We start from the raw sequence: 16,392 nt of genomic DNA on the forward strand, positions 1-16,392 counted from the left end.
AGGTGTTATAAAGCAAAGGACATGGGGGGACAAAAGTCTGATGCAGTGTGGGCAGCTGCAGGGCTGTGCACAGCACTCAGACATGACCTGTGCCAAACCTGGATGTGCCAGACATGGCACGATGCTGACAGGTCCCTGAACAGGAGCTGCCACCTGGTGGCACTGGGACAATCCTGCTGGCCTGCCAGCCACAAGGACCTGGATGGGGACATTTGGGGTGGCCCTGCACCATGGCACTGGCTCTGTTCAGCCCCACTGAGGAGGCTGGGGCTACTCCAGCACAGCCCGGCATTGCTGCTTTCACCCTGGGACACATCCAGCTGGGAGACTCACCCAAGCCCTGAATCCTGGCTCTTGCCAAGGGTGCTCCAGCTGTAGGTGCCCTCTACAGGTTTTGCCACACTAGTTTGGGCCAGGCTAGAAGTTGGCTGGGAAATGCCACCTCCAAACCCCTTCGACTTCCCGCGGCCGCTCCGGACCCAATGGCACAAGGTCAGGTGGCTCTGGTGAGATGCAGCTGGACTTGTGCTCTGAGGGATGTGTCCCCGAGTGCACCACACCTCAGCCAGCCCACAGTGGGATGGGATGCCTTGGTGCAAGGGGGACGCGAGCAAAGTAAGGAGGTGAAGAGGACCGCCAGGTCAGAGCTGCTTTTCTGGGGCCAAAGAGGATGTGGTTTTGAGCTTGCTGGGAAACTCCAGACCACAACAAACACCCTCCTCCAGCTAAGATTATCCCTGATAACATCAAACTATGCCAGCTGTGTTGAGAGGAAAGCCTGGAGGGAATAGGCTCTGCTGGTGGGGAAAGCCTCCTGGGAAGTTTCCTTCCCTTGACTCTGGGAAGCCTCCTTCCCTTGACTCTGGGAAGCCTCAGCAGCACAGAGGAGCTGGGCGCTGGGGGAAAGCGCCGGCTGGGGGCTGCCAGCCCATCCCCAAAGCCGCTTTGCCCACCATGATCCCCTTGCTTGGCGGGACTCAGCCCCAACATGCTTCCCAGAGGAGAGGGAAACAAAAGAGGAGGAGGGGGAAGGGAAGGGCCTAAGAGAAACTTCTTCCAACTTCTTGGGAAGAGAAAAGCCCTATTCAGGCAGAAAGAATACCCATGCAGAACTGGTCACTAAGCAACCCATAGCAATTTGGTATGGCCCGACGCACAGGCAAGGAACAAAGCTGCCTTACTGCCCACCAAGAGCCCAGCGGGGTCCAGAGCTCCTGGGTGCAGGAGTTTGTCCTCAGTCGGTTCTGGAGGGTGACTAGCCTCCATCAGGCTCCCTCTTCACAGGGAGGCCGTTTGCTGCTCAGGAAGTATTTCTGATCTGCTTCAAAGCCCATGGCTCTCCATGGGTCTGTTGTTCACATGAGGCTACATACATCATTCCCAACAGAGGCACAGTGCATTTTGGCTAACTCCCTGCTCCTACAGACACTACAGGGCTTGTACGGGCAGAGCAGCCAAACGCAGGCTACACCCTCTCCCAGGCAAGCTGAATTCTTCATTTAGATTACCAATGCCGGGGAGGGGGGGGGGGGTTGTCCTTTGCCAACAAGCCTAGTGAGACATGAGAAACTGCTTGGCCTCTCTGCAGCACAAGGAAAAAAGGGACAAAGGAAATCAGGCCTGACAAACCCTGCTGACAATCCATGCTGAAATGCCTCCCTCGGAGTCCAGGGGATCCCTGGAGATGCTGCTGCCCCCAACAGAAATGCTGCACAAAAGGAAAACTGCTCGCAGCCACAGCAGGTCACTGGGACCAGTCAAGTGTGCAGCTGGGCCCCAATCCAGAGCCTGATGAGCCCGGGGAGATGCACTGGACCTGCTTGGACACTGGAAGTGGCTTTTTGCCGGCATGGTGTCATGGGGGAAACATCCAGCCCTTCATGCATTTGTCTCCAGCATCTGATATACTTGGAGAGCAGTTGCTGGGACAAGGACAAACTTGCCAGGTGTTTACCCACTTCCTCAGAAAGGTGTCTGGCCAGCTCCGATCCCCACCCTGCAACAGCAACGTGAACAAGTGGCGGATGCTAAGGTATGTCCATGCAAGCTGCAGATCCCCTGCAGGTGGAGGTATTCTCATTAACACTCAGTCCTGCCCTTTCCTGGCTTCATCATCCGCTATCTCAGCCTTTAAGCAATGGCTTTGGACGCACACTAAATAACCAGAACCCACAGGGCTGCAGTGAAAAATCAGCTTGGACAAAGTAGTGCCATTTATTTTGCTCGTAAAACCCCTTTCAGAAGGCCAATACACTGCAGGCTTGCTCGCTGCAACTGGGCTCCTCTCAGCACAATGGAGGACAGGCACTCCAGCAGCAGCAAGGATGGATAGCATCCATCCCTGGACTTGGAGAGCTCCTACCTCCCCTGGCAAGAGGACAAACACAGCATTTCTGGCACAGCTAGGAGCCAAGCGTGCCAAAGCCCAGCTAAGCAAGGACTTGGCACACCAGGACCATGACACAACATTCACATGTCCTGCAGCCAGGGGAGCCTCACAGCAAGGTGCACCAAGTACGGCATGCCTGCTGCACCATGGAGAGCATTTACCTGCCTTTGAGCTGATGGTGGTGCTCCTTCGGAGGTGGCATGACAAGGCCACAACGGGAAGCAGAAGTGAGACTCATCCTCTCTCAAATTAGTCATGTGGAAGTGTCCAGTCCATCCTTTTTATCTGCAGGGAGCAGAGTGAGAGCAGCACCTCCAGGAATTAAGTCAACTTGAGACAGGATCTGTGTGTCCACCTCCATCCATTGGCTACCAAGGGAGCTTGCTTAGACAATACACCCAACTCCAAGACGGGCACCACTAATGGAGAAGATCCACCCAGAATAGAAGTAGTCCCAGCCTGAAGAGCATCTCCTTGCAAAGACAGAAAAGCCCGATGAAGATGCAGGACACTGGACCATATGCTACCCAGATCCATCCTGGATTCTTCTCTCCCAATACCAGTGCCTACAACCATCAGCAACAGTCTTGCAGCACAGCCAGATGGGACTTCTTTGTTGATGTGCTGCATTTTCTTGCTGTTCCTTTCCTGGTCTGTAGCATCTGGATATTTGTAGAAACGTTGTGAGAGAACAGAGGTGCTGAAGGAGGGAAATAGCTTTGTGCGAAAGAAATGTGCCTGGAAGTCCAGAGCTAACCTTGGCTCTGGTGGTCCTCTTCCATTCCCAGTGAGGTGTCGCTGAGATTTCCCAGGCAATGGCCCTCACCACACAATCAGGATCTCTGGTAAAGCTTAATGATATTCTCATCGTGAAGCTTTTTCCACACCTGCTTCTCCAGGTTGAAGTCATGGTTAGTGTAGAAAATCAGACGGTTCCAGTTCTTGTCATAGTAGTGATCCCAGTACTTCTCATGACCCTCCGTGATGTAGCCATAGGCACTCACCTGGGAAAGATGGAGGGCTCACTGGGGAGAGGTACCAAGGATGGAGAGAGCTAAGTGAAATACAGGACACAGTTCCCAAATGGGGAGGGAGCACAGGACTGGGATGCCAGTCAGGGCTCCTCCGGGTGACGCTGCATGGGGGTCCAAAAGGACCAGACTATGAACACTGGCTCCAGAGAGCCTGCTGTCCTCTTACTGCCTCCCTGGGAGGCAGGATCGCTCGCAGGCCACAGCAGGCTTCACAATCTCTATGTGAACTATTTTGGGGCTGTTTCTCTTGTCTTCAATCTGTTCCTCCACAGCTGACAAGAACCCATATACCCTCAAGGCAGATGGTAGGCAGGGTTGGAGCCACTCCTGCTCTTCCTTGTTAGCCTATCCCCCCTTCCAGACAGTGCTGTGTGCAAGAATCATCATGCCCTTACCAAGTCACAGAGATGGAGGGCAGTTAGCAGCAGGAAGGCCCCCGTTGTGGGTCTGTACAGCCGCCAGTAAGGCTTTTCCAAACTTTTAGATTTTAAAAACCTGCAGCAGGAGAGAAGAAAGGACAGAGCAGTTGCTGGTTGTGGTGGTTCAAGCTAGGCACACTTTGTCCCCCTGTGGCCTATGTGGCATCTTTCCTCCTTGCAGCAGTTTCTGGCCATACAAGGCATTTCAGACAAGCCATTAGTATGCCAACATGTGTGGGTCCTGTTGTGTGCACAGTAAAGCACAAGGCCAGCCCAGAATGCTTCATCACCTGCACTGCAACCTAAGCCCAGCTCTGCCCCAGCTTTATGGAAGTGGTAGGTCCTGAGGCAGTGGGGTAAAGAAGGGGTGGGTTAAAGGATCTAGTATGTTAAAGCCCACTCTTAAATCTGTCCTTTGCCTTGCAGTGCAGAAATGGCTTCGAAGCCTCCTGGTACATCCTGCTTCCCATCCACATTCAGGAGTGAGACAAGACACAGGAAAGGTGCAGAGGAGGGTCACAAAACCCGCTAGGAGCCACAGTGTTTTACGCCAGCAGTTGTTAGGAAGGTAGGAGTCCACACCAGGAAAAAATAGCATTCAAGGCCTCTTGGCCTTGGAAAGGACCCAAGTCAGAGGGGAGACGGCAGAAGGAGCAGAGTGGTGCAAGCCATCTGGCACTGCATTTACCTTCTCTGAGAGAAGGCATAACTCAGCTCTCAAGGAGACCGAAGGGTAAATGAAGCCAAAGCGGGGCACAACAGGAGCTCTTCTTCCTACATCTCTTGGTCACGTGTGGCCCACGATTGGCAAATCTTACAGTGACAGTGTCCAGCAGGCTTGTGAAAAGGATTAGAGAGGCAAAGAAGAGCAGCCAGGCCAGGCAAATGGGATACTGAAGAAGTGCCTATTACCATGTTTAAGGGCACAACCAACCTCCTGAGTCAACAAGGGATCTCAGGAGAGAAGGGCTGTTACAGAGCCTTCCTCCAAGGTGCTAAGCAATGGGGAACGTGAAAGGTTGGTCCTGAACTAGATCAACTCTTCTGGCACTTTAGCAACACTCTTCCCACATCTAAAGTTGCCATTTGCCCAGGACCTCTTTTGGATGCAGAAAGCCAAACTGTCCAATGGCTGCTACTTCTCCAGCTCACAGATGCTGGACATCTACCCACCACTAACATCCCACTGCAGCATCACAGAGAATTTTAACTGACTGCACACTGGTGAAGCTTACCCCCAATCTGCTGGTGTGGCTAAACTGCAGTTACAAGGGAGTGAGCTGGGACGAGAGAGCCCAGAGATAGAGAGAGATGCTGCTGGCCAGAAAAAATAAACCTGTTAGAGTACATAACCTCCAGCTCACCTGTTTTTCATGTATCTGAGGAAATCAGGGTGAACCACCAGGTATTTGTCCATCGTGAAATCTTCATCGAATCTCTCCCGGGGCCTCTGCCTAAGGACAGGAATGGGGAGACTCAGGACAAACTCATATATTTCATCACAGCTGGAAAGGATCAGCCCTGATACACTTGGTGATAAGAGAAGAACCACAAACATTGTTAAGTTATTCTGCAACATTGCCCACATTATGACAAAGCGTCCATAACCTATGTGCATTGCAGAGATCAGGGAGGAGAGGCAACAACAGGAGACTGGAATATCAAAAGCATGTGTGTGTATAGACAAGAATTGGTGAAACCAGGCCTTCATCCATGAGTAGGCCACCATGTACAGACACCAGACGAGACAACAGCATGTGTTCATCCCAGCGGACCACAAAGCTTTCTCCAACCTCTGGCCACGCATTATTGAAATTGGCTATTTCTGGGAAGGAGGTGTATTAGTTACAGTAGGGCTCAGAGCTGTGGAGGAAATAAGATATTTCTCCAGAGAAATCTGCCAGGGGAGGGAGGATTTAACCTGGCTTTACCCTGGCCTGCACCTCAGCAGGGCTGAGCCCTGTGGAGAGAAAAAGGGCACAACAGAGAGCTCCACAGTGAAGGGTGTAGAGCTGGGGCCAGTTTGTTTTACCCGTAGTGGTTCAAGAATCCTTTTCTGATGTTCTTGTTCAACAGAAGAGCCTTCAGCCACTCATAGTCTCTAGCTCCCTCCAGGAAGTGAATGTATCTGACATGCTAAGAAAACAAGTGAGCATTAATGAACAGCACAAGAGAGATACATCCTTTAAAAATAAAAAGCAAGCAGGCATCTAAGTTCCCTGAGTTTCTCGGACACACATCTTTGGTCTGCAGCTTTTAGCTATCCCACAGAAGCAGAATGGAGATAGCATCTGATGTGCAGCTACTTCTACATGCCAAAATGCTGGGGTAGGACTGACACAGCTTGCCACTGCAAATACTCACTCCAAGCCAAGCCAATGCAGGTTCCCTCACCAAGGGTAATGCTAAAGTGTTAGCTCAGCCCCTTTGCTCCTCATGCATGGTAAGATCAGAACTGAAGGCCACAGACTAAAAGCATCCCATAAAGGTGTGCATGCATACAGCATGGACCTGACTTACTTTTCCCTGTGGGATGTTGCTGAACCCTCTGTGTCCCAAGATCTGGAGAGAGGACACCAGGGAGTAGGCTGTGAATCCATAAAAGGAGGTTTTTGTTCCCACATCTTTTTCGTAACCTTTGATTAGAGCCCCACTCACCCTGGCCAAGGAAATCAAACAGAGGAGCAGAGTTAGCAGGTGACCAGTGAAAACCCTCACATCCATGTTTATAACAGGAAAAAGACAGTGTTATTCTGGAGGAAGGGATGATTAGGCCCATTTTGAGCTACACCTCTTGATCTGCAGGAGAGCCCCTGCTTTGGAAATGGCTCTTTATGGCTCATCTGTGAACCCAGGCTCTTCCTGTGTGTTTAGGAACTTTCCAATTCCTTTTTGGTTTTTCATCTCCTCCTGCCATCAGTCATTTTGGCACTTGGCAGTTAGTGCAATACAAGAAGAGGCGAAGTTATCCAGCCATAATTACCTGCTATCCAGCATAAGCTAGCTGTGTATCTTCTAAGAAGGAAGCCTGCCTTACCGGAAGACGTAGTCATGGGAGTCAATCTCCTGGCCCATCCCAGAGTTATTCAATATTCCTCCATTCCCCACGACAGCACAGCTGATGCATGTCGGCCTGCTACTGTTGCTGTTGGCCAGGAGCAGCTGCTGGTGGGAATTTGGGGGCAGCAGGGACATGACCTCCTCCACCACTGTGAAGCAAACATGGTGGAGAGTTAGCATCAAGAGCCTTTGGGATGGACACAATGAAAGCACCACAGTTTCCACCACAAGATCCACCTAGCCTGATGCCTTTGACAGGGAGATGCTGCAAACCTCCAGCTACTTGGCATAAGGTTCCCAGAGTTTGATGGTCCCATCCTGACATGCCCTGAGGGACTCACATGAATAATTCAGCTCCATGAAGCCATACGGAGGTGCAAAATGCTCAAGGCGGTCCCACTCACTGTCACTGAAGTATCTCTTGTCTGTGAAGAGCATGATGTTGGGCAGGAAAAGATCTCGCAGCCAGTCAGACTTGGCAGCTTTGGCCTTCACTGATTCAGGGCAGGTCTTGAAAAACAAAAAGAAAACAATAAGGACTGATTAGCAGGGAGCTGATAAACCTGACTGAGTGCCAGTGCTTGTCTGCCTGTGTGTGAGAGTATCAGAAAGAAGCATAGAAACTCCAGTGGTACATCATCCATTTCCCTCAGTGTCCCCATCACTATGAACATGAGGCATAATTTCAGCACTACATCAATAACTAGCTGGTGGAAAGTCACCTACAAGGAAGCCAGAGTGAATCCAGATCTCTGAGACTTTCCTCTTCAGAACAACAGGCCCGCAATGCTCACATGTTTTACTGGCTTTGGGCCTCATTAACTGATACTATCTGTAATAGGTCTAACCTAGACATACCAAATAAGGCTAGCAGTCCCTTTTGGCAAGGCACCTTAAGGTCCTGGCCTCAGAGTGCACGTGAGCAAACACAGTGAAGAAGATGAGAGATCAAATCACTATTATCACCCCCTTGTTCAACAACAACTTGTTCAACATCATAAATGAATCACACAGAAGCATGCAACTGAGAAGGAAATCCAAGACAGCTTATCTTCTATAACAACAGGGCTATCATTGCAGCTGGCCAGAGTTAGGCCACATGTGCAGATGGAGAGCAAACTCCACTGCGCTGGATTTTCTGCTGAGTCAGTTTGGGCTCTACTTTCTTAGACATCTTCCCCAAATACCTACTGCAACACCTACTGAAAGTCAAAACAGGAGACCAAGTGGACCGCATGGCTAGCTCAAATCCCCAGCAGTGACCAGACTGCATTGCCAAAGCCTTGCTGCGTGCTCCACAGCTGAGCTGGGCTTTCTGCTATGGGTGAGGATGACAATGCAGTCACAGCCCGAGGAGACAGCCTTCACTCTGCCTATCACAACAGGAGTGCAGCAACAAGAACATTGTGGAGGGCTTCATGTGGGCATCATTTGACTTGCAGCATGTTTCATGTCCAGAGACAGTACTGCTCAAGCTGTACTTTGTACTGTCCAAGGCTTGGTACTTCTTGTGCCTCCACAGCTAGACTGGATCAAAACTAGAGGAACTAGAGAAAAGTCTGATCATGTAGGAAATGAAGGAGGTGGGAGTGCTTCTAGTCACTCCCCCTCTCTGCAGAATTAGAGATCAGGATTCGAAGTGAGACCCAACATGTGACATCTGGATCCACATCTTCACTAACAACCTACCTGTGTGCATTTTCTCCTCTTTTCCATACCAAGGAAGGGTTTTCCCCTCTGTCTCAGCTGTTCTGCACACCCAGATCCTTTGCAGCCTCAGTTACAGTGGAGGATGTTTCCAGCTTCCTGCTGTGACTGTTGTCTTGCATTTCTCTGCCAGCTCCTGCTCTGCACTCCTGAGATGGCTGCACATGCTCTGCAGCTCATCAGATGAGAAGACAGGAGCATGTGACAGTCAACAAGCAGGATCCTGGTGACCTAACCCCACTGTGTCTACAGGCAGTAACATTGGGCAGGAGGGGTGAGGTACTGTCTCATGTGGCATATGCACTCTTAGCCATATAATTTGCCCACTCCCATTTGTATTTGGCGTGCCCAGAGACCATGGGGAGCCCAGGAAGAAGGATGCACATCCTGCACCACAGACTGCATCATCTGCCAGGCCCTTCTGCTGTGACTCATTAAGGCTGGTCCAGTGCACGAGCTGAAGCATTTAACAGCCAAGTTCCACATTTAATAGGCACAGATCTTTGGATAACAGACGTATCTTTGGGGCCAGCTGCTCCTCTCAAGTGACTCAATGCCACACTGAAGAGCACATCCCATCAGCAAAAGAATGGCTCGCACTGCCAAAAGGGGCAATGGGGAACAACATCAAAATACCACGAGGGAGAGAGAGCTCAGAAATAAAACATCAAAACAATAGAACTCCTCCTAGGGTATTTTTATTGGCCCAGTTCATCTACCTCTGCTCTCTGCACATCTCCCAAGGCATCCTGGGCACCCTGGGGTTGGGGAATGGGATTAAATTTTTCAAGAGTAGCCCCTGCTCCACCGGGAGAAGTCTGAGCAGAACAACATGGTGCCTGCAGCTCTGACAGTCCGCTGGAGCAACACCTACATTCCCCTAATGCCACCAAAATGTCACATGGCAATGGTGGAAGATTGTGGCACTGAGATTTTAAATAGGCAAATGGCTCATCTAAGACCAACGAGCTAGAACAGGCACTCCTGTCCTCTGCTCACGTGCCTACACCCTCCCTCCTCCCTGAGCACATGAGCAGTGTGTAAAGGCCACTTATACCCATGCATAAAGACCTTTCTCACTCTAGAGAGGGTTACCCACCTGTCCAAGCCTTCCAGCAACAGGGGTGCCAGGAAAACTGCTCTGGGTAAGCTTTACAAAGAGTTACCAGCATAAGATGGCAGACAGAGACAGTATTGTGCACCATAACATGCCCCATGTGCTTGCTGAGAACTTTGCTATAGTTTACAACTTCCCTAAAGGCCCTGTTCCTGGACCTGAGTAATGATGAGATGCTTAAATTTCATTTTAAGTTAGTTCCAAACCCTCATAGCTACAAAGGAAAGGCTAAAAATATGGTCAGAACAAGAGTTCAGTGCAAAACAGAAAAGAAAAAGGCTTTCAATTCCATGGCTGTTAAGACAACCTGATGGGGGGCACCAGGCTTACTGTTTTGGAAGATCACATCAGTAATATGACCTACACAGGCAGAAGTGATCAGGAGAACTAATGAAAAAAACAACACTCCCAACAAAAAGGATCTGTAAGAAAACTTTGAAGCTGTAGCTGTGCAAGTGCTACTGCCTTGACAGGTACAACTGTATCATCTGAGATTCTCATCTTCACCTCTACCAAAATATTCTACTTGTGCTGACCAGGCCTACAGTTACTCCTATTTAACAAAGAGGAACAAAGCAAGGCTTGTTGAATGCCACATCTGTTATGAATTATTTGCTCTGCTGTGACGATGGTTCAATGCATAGCAAGAAAATCCTAGATAGCAACCCAACATGGTGGGACCATCTGAGTCATGGAGCTCTGAATGGGTAAAGAATCTGCTTGCTTACTATGGGAGTCTACATACAGAGTGGAAAAGGTGAATTGGAAACACCTGGGAAAGACTCTCCTACTGTTGATAATAAACCACAAGGACAGTAAAAAAAGTTACTTTTTAACCATCGTTTCTCCAGTGGGGCACATACACAGTTGAATTTTTGCCAATATTGACAGAAAATCATAAAATGTGAATGGTCTCCACCCTACTGTCCCCAAAGCAGGCAGGTACATGCTTATCAGTCTTATCTAATCCTTTTTCTTTGACCTTATTTTGACTTTAATACAAGCAACTAACAAAGCCTCCATTCCTGTGCACTGAGACCCTCCTCACCATCACTGCCAGTGTCATTCTTCACAGCCTAGCACAGCACAAGTGTCACTGCTGCCCCACTGCTGTCAAAGCTTTTGACTTGCTTTGATACAGATGTGCTTGGGTGAACAGGCACACGGAGGCATTCCTTTTCCTGTTCCCTCACCAAGACACTGCTTGTTTTCTTTAGCTGGGCTGCATAAAACAAAGATCAAGGCAATCTGGGGTTTGTAAACCTGAGTCTTCATAGGAATGCAGATGTTCCATTTCCCAAGAGACTGGGTGAGAAATGGGATGCCTGTATGAAGACTGCCATGTAGTGCCAGACACCTAATGCCTGCCTGTAGGCATCACAAGACTAGGTGTGACTCAACTTACCTCAGGGTGCCATGTCACAGGGAACACATGTGCTGCATTGTGTGCCTAAGTCCCCTATGCAATATATCAAGGCACCTAAGAGTGGGACCACCTTGTAGCACATCTAGGTGAGATATTTTCCCCAGCTTCTGATGCACCTGAGCTCCAGAAAGGGCTGCTTGGGCTGACTTTCAAAGGAACCCAAGGAAATGCGTGCAATTGCAGTTAAATTCCAATACTGGAGCATGGTGGAGGACTGGCCAGGCTAATTGAGTCGTACATATAGGTCTCCCTCGCTGGGTCCCAGCAGCATCTGCGTATACCAGTGAGTTGACCTACCAGCTTGGAGATCACCCTCAACTGTGAAGGGCACATACACCCAGGGGACAGCAGACAAGGAGGTCAACAGGGAGGCATCATTCTTGGTGAACACACACAGCCATCACACCTACCAATGGTGGAGATGAGTTGTCCAGCAGGTACTTGTCCTCGAAATCCCAGTGCGGCTCAGACTTGAAGTCAGCAGCCCTCAGCTGCTTCTTTTCTGTCACTGCAGCAGCCTGAGGAAGAGGTCTTACAGTTTTCACTGATGCAGGAGGCTCTTTTGGCTTTGTTTGGTCTTTGCATATGTTGTTTTCACAAGCTCCCTTCATCCCAAAGGACGGTTTCACTGTTGCCTTCTCCTTGGCTCCCTCCACTCTGGGAAGTGGTTTCACTATTGTCTTTTCCTTTGCTTCTTCCACCCCTGGGGCTGGTCTCACTGTTGTTTTCTCCTTGTTTCCCTGCACCCTAAGGGGTGTTTTCACTGTTGTCTTCTTGACTCCCTCCAATGTGGGGCGTGGTTTCACAGTCATGTTCTCCTTGGCTTCCTCCAGCCTGGCAACTGGTTTCATCATTTTCTCCTGCTCCTCCTTTCCTTCCCATCTTGGTGTCTTCTCAACCATATCTTGTTTGAGCGTTGTGACGTCTCTCCCCAAAATCACCTTTAAAAAGCTCCTTGACTTCCCATTATCAGAATAGTCTAAACCCTGTTGCTCTTGGGTCTCCACTTGTAGCATATCTGGGGCACGTTGGAAAATGCTCAATTGCCTGAATACAATCAAAGGAAAAGCAGAACCATCACACACACCTTCAACTTAACACTGAACACCTTCCAGCCCATTTCTAGTGCTCTTGACTCTGAGCCCCTCTCTGTGTTTCAGAGCAACCACTGCATACAACCACCACACTCAGAGGACTTGCCTTGGCAACTGCCACTTGAATTTCTGCACGATGCTGTATGAATTCAATTTCATCTTCAACTTTGCCACCAAAGTGTTATTCAACTTCCCACACCATCCTGGCCTGAATACCGCTTATCTCCCCACTAAGCAAATTCTAGAGGCTACACACTCCTCTTGAGCACTTGGCTCATGAAACATCCGCACCGGCAGTAACTGCAAACCAGCACAGAACAATTTTGCTCTGCATTGGACAGACAACTGGCAACGTCCCCAGAGCACTGCAGGACTGTTTTGGAGATCCCGAGCTCAGGACAGGGCACACACCATGAAGGCAGCCATCTCGCTCTCTTTGCCGGTAGAGCCAAGTGCTTCAGGAACAGAGCATGAAGATCTTCCAGAATTCAGTAAGAGAAGTCTAATAAGAAGTGAAACTCACTCCTTTACCATACATCACTTCTTGAGCATTTGGGGCGACAAGGCGCTTTTTCCTCTCCTCCTCACCCTTAGCCAGCTAATGCAATGGCATCACACAGCACTCGCCAGGCACACGTGTCTTAAGACAGGCACTTTGAAGCTATTAAAATACACTCTGAAGCTTAAAAATGTAAAATCTCTGCATTTTCAACAATCACCTCTAATATTGCAGCTGCCCTGTTCCCCAGTTCAGAGGCATAGGCAGGTACAAGGATATCGTAGGATACAGCTGCCAACAGACTGGGCTGAAACCCAGCAAAAAAATCAAGGCCGAAGTGGTGGGGTTTTGTCCCAAACATTCATTCTTATCTGCACATGGCTGGAGGGTGGAACAGGAAAAAGGAAGGTGAAAAATTTCTGCAGCTGAACTTTTATGTACAGCAAAGCTTTTCAGAATAAACCAGCATAGTTGTGGCAGTCTGATTTCACACTCACGTTCACCCTTTGCATGATGCATTTGTTTCAGAGAGCTGTGGATTGCTTCCGAGGTGATAAATGGGGGGAAAGAGCACCTCTGCAGATAGCAGGCTGTAGATAACAGTTCAATTGCTGCTGAAGCTTCAGAGTGGTATGGCATTCATTAAAGTGATTAGGAAATTATCAACTAAGAGGCTTTTAAAAATAATTTTGTATCAGATAAATACTTGAACCTTTCCAATGCTATTTCTGAGAAAAAGAGGTTGTGGTAAATAGCCTATCAGCTCTTCCTCTACCTCCCCTCATAATCACTAGCCAGTTTCAACCAAATAGGCAGCAGTTGCTTTCTATCATAGTGCTTCATGTATAAACTTGTAACTGTTTACTGCCTAATAAGAGGAAAGATTTTATATATACGCCCTAAGTAAAGAGAAATTTGGTAAGGTAGCTCAGGCAGATCCTAAATCCCTGGATGACTTTCTGTGGTATTTTTAAGATGATGTTTAAAATTTTGAAATTAAAGGGCAGAGAACAAATGAAACAGGAGAGTATGACAAACCACCCCCAACCCCAGACTTTCTGTATGTGCTGTCTTGCAGGGCACAGATTCCATCCCAGCTCTATTACACTTTAATTTCAAATACTGTGCCAAAGATAGAGAGACCAAAACGTAAACCCAGAGCCCTTCACATCCAAAACCTTGCTCCCTGCAGTCAGACCCACATGGCCAGGCACTCATGCCTACACAGGACCCTGCTCTCCTGACCAGCATTTTAAACCCAGACAAATGGTCAAAGCAGCTCATCAAATTTCAGGCCCCAGCGTCCAGCTGGCAAACAACTGCAGAAGCTCAATGACATTTACTGTCATTTTCCTCTCCATTTACAAAGCCCTAGGACAAATAGAGGATAAAGCCATGTAAATGCTGCTTTGTGTATTTTATGTTACATATAAAGGTATGGAAATAGAAGTGACACACAGATAACCACATACAGCTCGCGACTAGTTGTGTTTTACTTAAGTTGCAAAAATATGGACATTTCCATTATCTGAAACTATGGCAGAATGAAATGGCTTCAAGCAGCTGGGCATGGAGTTCTTGTCCCTGCTCTGCCACTGATGGGCTCTGTGATCAAGGACAACTCACTTCACTTCTCTACACCTCCTCCTTCTCTCCTTTCCCCTGCCTTCCTTGTGCAGATTCCAACCTCTCCAAATCGATAGCTGTCCTCCAGGTGTGGTCTCAAGTCGCTGGAGCTGAACTAAACTCATGCCACCTCCAGAAGAGATGTAGGTGTTCCCAGCCTCACCCCTCCTGCCTGCCCCCACAGTATCAGCCCTGAGAGGTCCAGCTGAAAACCAACCCCCACGAAGACAAGCCAGACATGCTCACCAGGAGAGCTGGGACCATATGAGGGCTGGTGGGGAGGCTGGGGAGTGATGCTTCCTATACACAGCACAGGGCACTAACATGTAAGCAAGCCACGCTTTTAGTAGGAAAGGCTCAGGTATCTGCTGTGCTCCTGCAAGGAACAGTGCTTCCTGCCAACAATGCTGGAGACGTTTTACCGCAGTCATCCTCCACACCCATTCTTGTAGGATTTACTTGACCATTGATATAAAAAATAATATATATATTGATCATGTCAGCATGACATTGGTCTCCCAGTATGCAGCATATTTGTATTAGGAATCAGATATTGAACTTGCTATAAATTCAAAGGTATCCCACCAAATTTAATGTTCAGCAATGAAATCTGGACTAGGTCTGAATGACCTTCTGGGAGCCACCAGGAAAAGCAAATACTATGTAGTGCCAAAGTATGAAATCAGGTAGCATTAGTAAAGCAAAAACAGCTTTCTTAAACAGCTACGCAAGTAAACACTGGAAATTAGTGAACCAGCAGAAGCAAGTTTTTGACTGTGGATCTTCCAAAACCGTGCTCTGATTCTACACAACATGGTCTGCTAAAACAAAGTGGTCATCTCAGTCAGATCAAAAGTACAAGTTTCAGGGTAAAAAGACACAGAGACAGAGAAAGAAAGTGAGCACAAGCACTCTATCCAGACAGTGCATATCACAAGGAAGCAGGTCTCTTACCTGAAAATCCTTGTCTTTGACAAGCCAAACAAGGAGCTGAAATTAGCAATGAAGATGCACAAGTGTGTTAAAACAATGAGCCAAATGAGGGCTCTGGGAATTTTAGGAACCCTTTTCCTGAAAAACCACATGGCGAGATGCCTGAAAGCGACAGAGGCTCTGCTGCTGCTGCCCAGATGTGCTCGCTAGGCAGTGCTTTCCAAAGGTGTGTTGAATGAGTGGGCTGGTCTTCTCTCTGGATTTCACTACAAGAACACACACACCCTCTCTCCCAACATTCCCAGACACTCCGCACACAGATCCAATTTCTCAGACAAGAGAACAGCTTTGTACTGTTCCCGTCTATCATCCTAAGCTTATTGCAACACAGAGCGGGGAAAGAAATACCTTTTACTGCAAACAAGAGAAGTTTCCTATATTTTCCTTAATGAGGTTAGTCCAGCGTAAGAAGGAAACCCTCTACCTCCAAATCCGGTGGAAGCATCACTGGGAACATTTGTGTGAATTATGGAAGTAGCTGTAGTTACAGTCAAAGAAATTAGCTTTCAGACCACCACCTACCCAAGGGCTCAGGCAAGATTCTAGCCATAACCATAAACAGATCTTTATTTTCTTCTTCATACAGTAATTGCTTGTAGCTCAAATCCAGAAGTAATCCCTGCCCCCAAAAGCTGATGGCTAGATATGCATCCATTTTACCTTGTGATTGCTTTGAATAAGTCAAAGTAAGACTCCTTGCAAATCCACCATAGAACAGAGGAGTTTGTGTTTAAAGGCATATTAGTGCTTGAGTAAAGCATTAGAGGGCAGAGCTTAGAGTCAGTTCCCTCCCTCTTTAATAAAGCTGACCTGCCTTTAGGGCAACCGGAAAAACTTCAATCCAGCATTTCACTTGTCTGAAAGGTGCCAACTCCATCACAATCTAACAGCGCTATTGCTGACAAACTTGTTACACAGGCCTGCCTGGAGCTCAGGTTCCCAAGCCAAAACAGGAGTCTGCCACTTCAGCTCTGAGCTGCTTGTACAGATAGCAGCAATACACATTCTTCATCTGCTCTTCTTTTTGA

The 16,392-nt window shown here is 48.4% G+C and overlaps 1 protein-coding gene across 1 annotated transcript; it reads right to left on the minus strand.

Annotated features, from left to right (window-relative positions):
* Positions 1–3,222: 3,222 nt before the first annotated feature.
* On the minus strand, positions 3,223–15,456 carry ST6GALNAC1 (ST6 (alpha-N-acetyl-neuraminyl-2,3-beta-galactosyl-1,3)-N-acetylgalactosaminide alpha-2,6-sialyltransferase 1). Its single transcript, XM_010579384.1, has 9 exons — positions 15,326–15,456; positions 11,563–12,199; positions 7,244–7,412; positions 6,880–7,051; positions 6,363–6,501; positions 5,875–5,978; positions 5,207–5,296; positions 3,819–3,918; positions 3,223–3,393 (listed from the first exon to the last, which is right to left on the minus strand). The coding sequence occupies exons 1-9, from the start codon at positions 15,454–15,456 to the stop codon at positions 3,223–3,225; spliced, it is 1,713 nt and encodes a 570-aa protein (XP_010577686.1).
* Between the last annotated feature and the right edge of the window lie 936 nt (positions 15,457–16,392).

Source organism: Haliaeetus leucocephalus, unplaced genomic scaffold (genome assembly GCF_000737465.1).
Source record: "Haliaeetus leucocephalus isolate CR32 unplaced genomic scaffold, Haliaeetus_leucocephalus-4.0 Scaffold657, whole genome shotgun sequence".
NCBI classification, from domain to species: domain Eukaryota; kingdom Metazoa; phylum Chordata; class Aves; order Accipitriformes; family Accipitridae; genus Haliaeetus; species Haliaeetus leucocephalus.

Excerpts from the sequence above, each read along its gene's own strand:
- ST6GALNAC1 (XM_010579384.1), bottom strand. The coding sequence starts at position 15,456 with ATGTGGTTTTTCAGGAAAAGGGTTCCTAAAATTCCCAGAGCCCTCATT. Across the intron at positions 7,413-11,562 it reads ACAACTCATCTCCACCATTG|ACCTGCCCTGAATCAGTGAA; the intron begins GTAGGTGTGATG and ends TTGTTTTTCAAG. Across the intron at positions 3,394-3,818 it reads CCCTCCATCTCTGTGACTTG|GTGAGTGCCTATGGCTACAT; the intron begins GTAAGGGCATGA and ends CATCTTTCCCAG.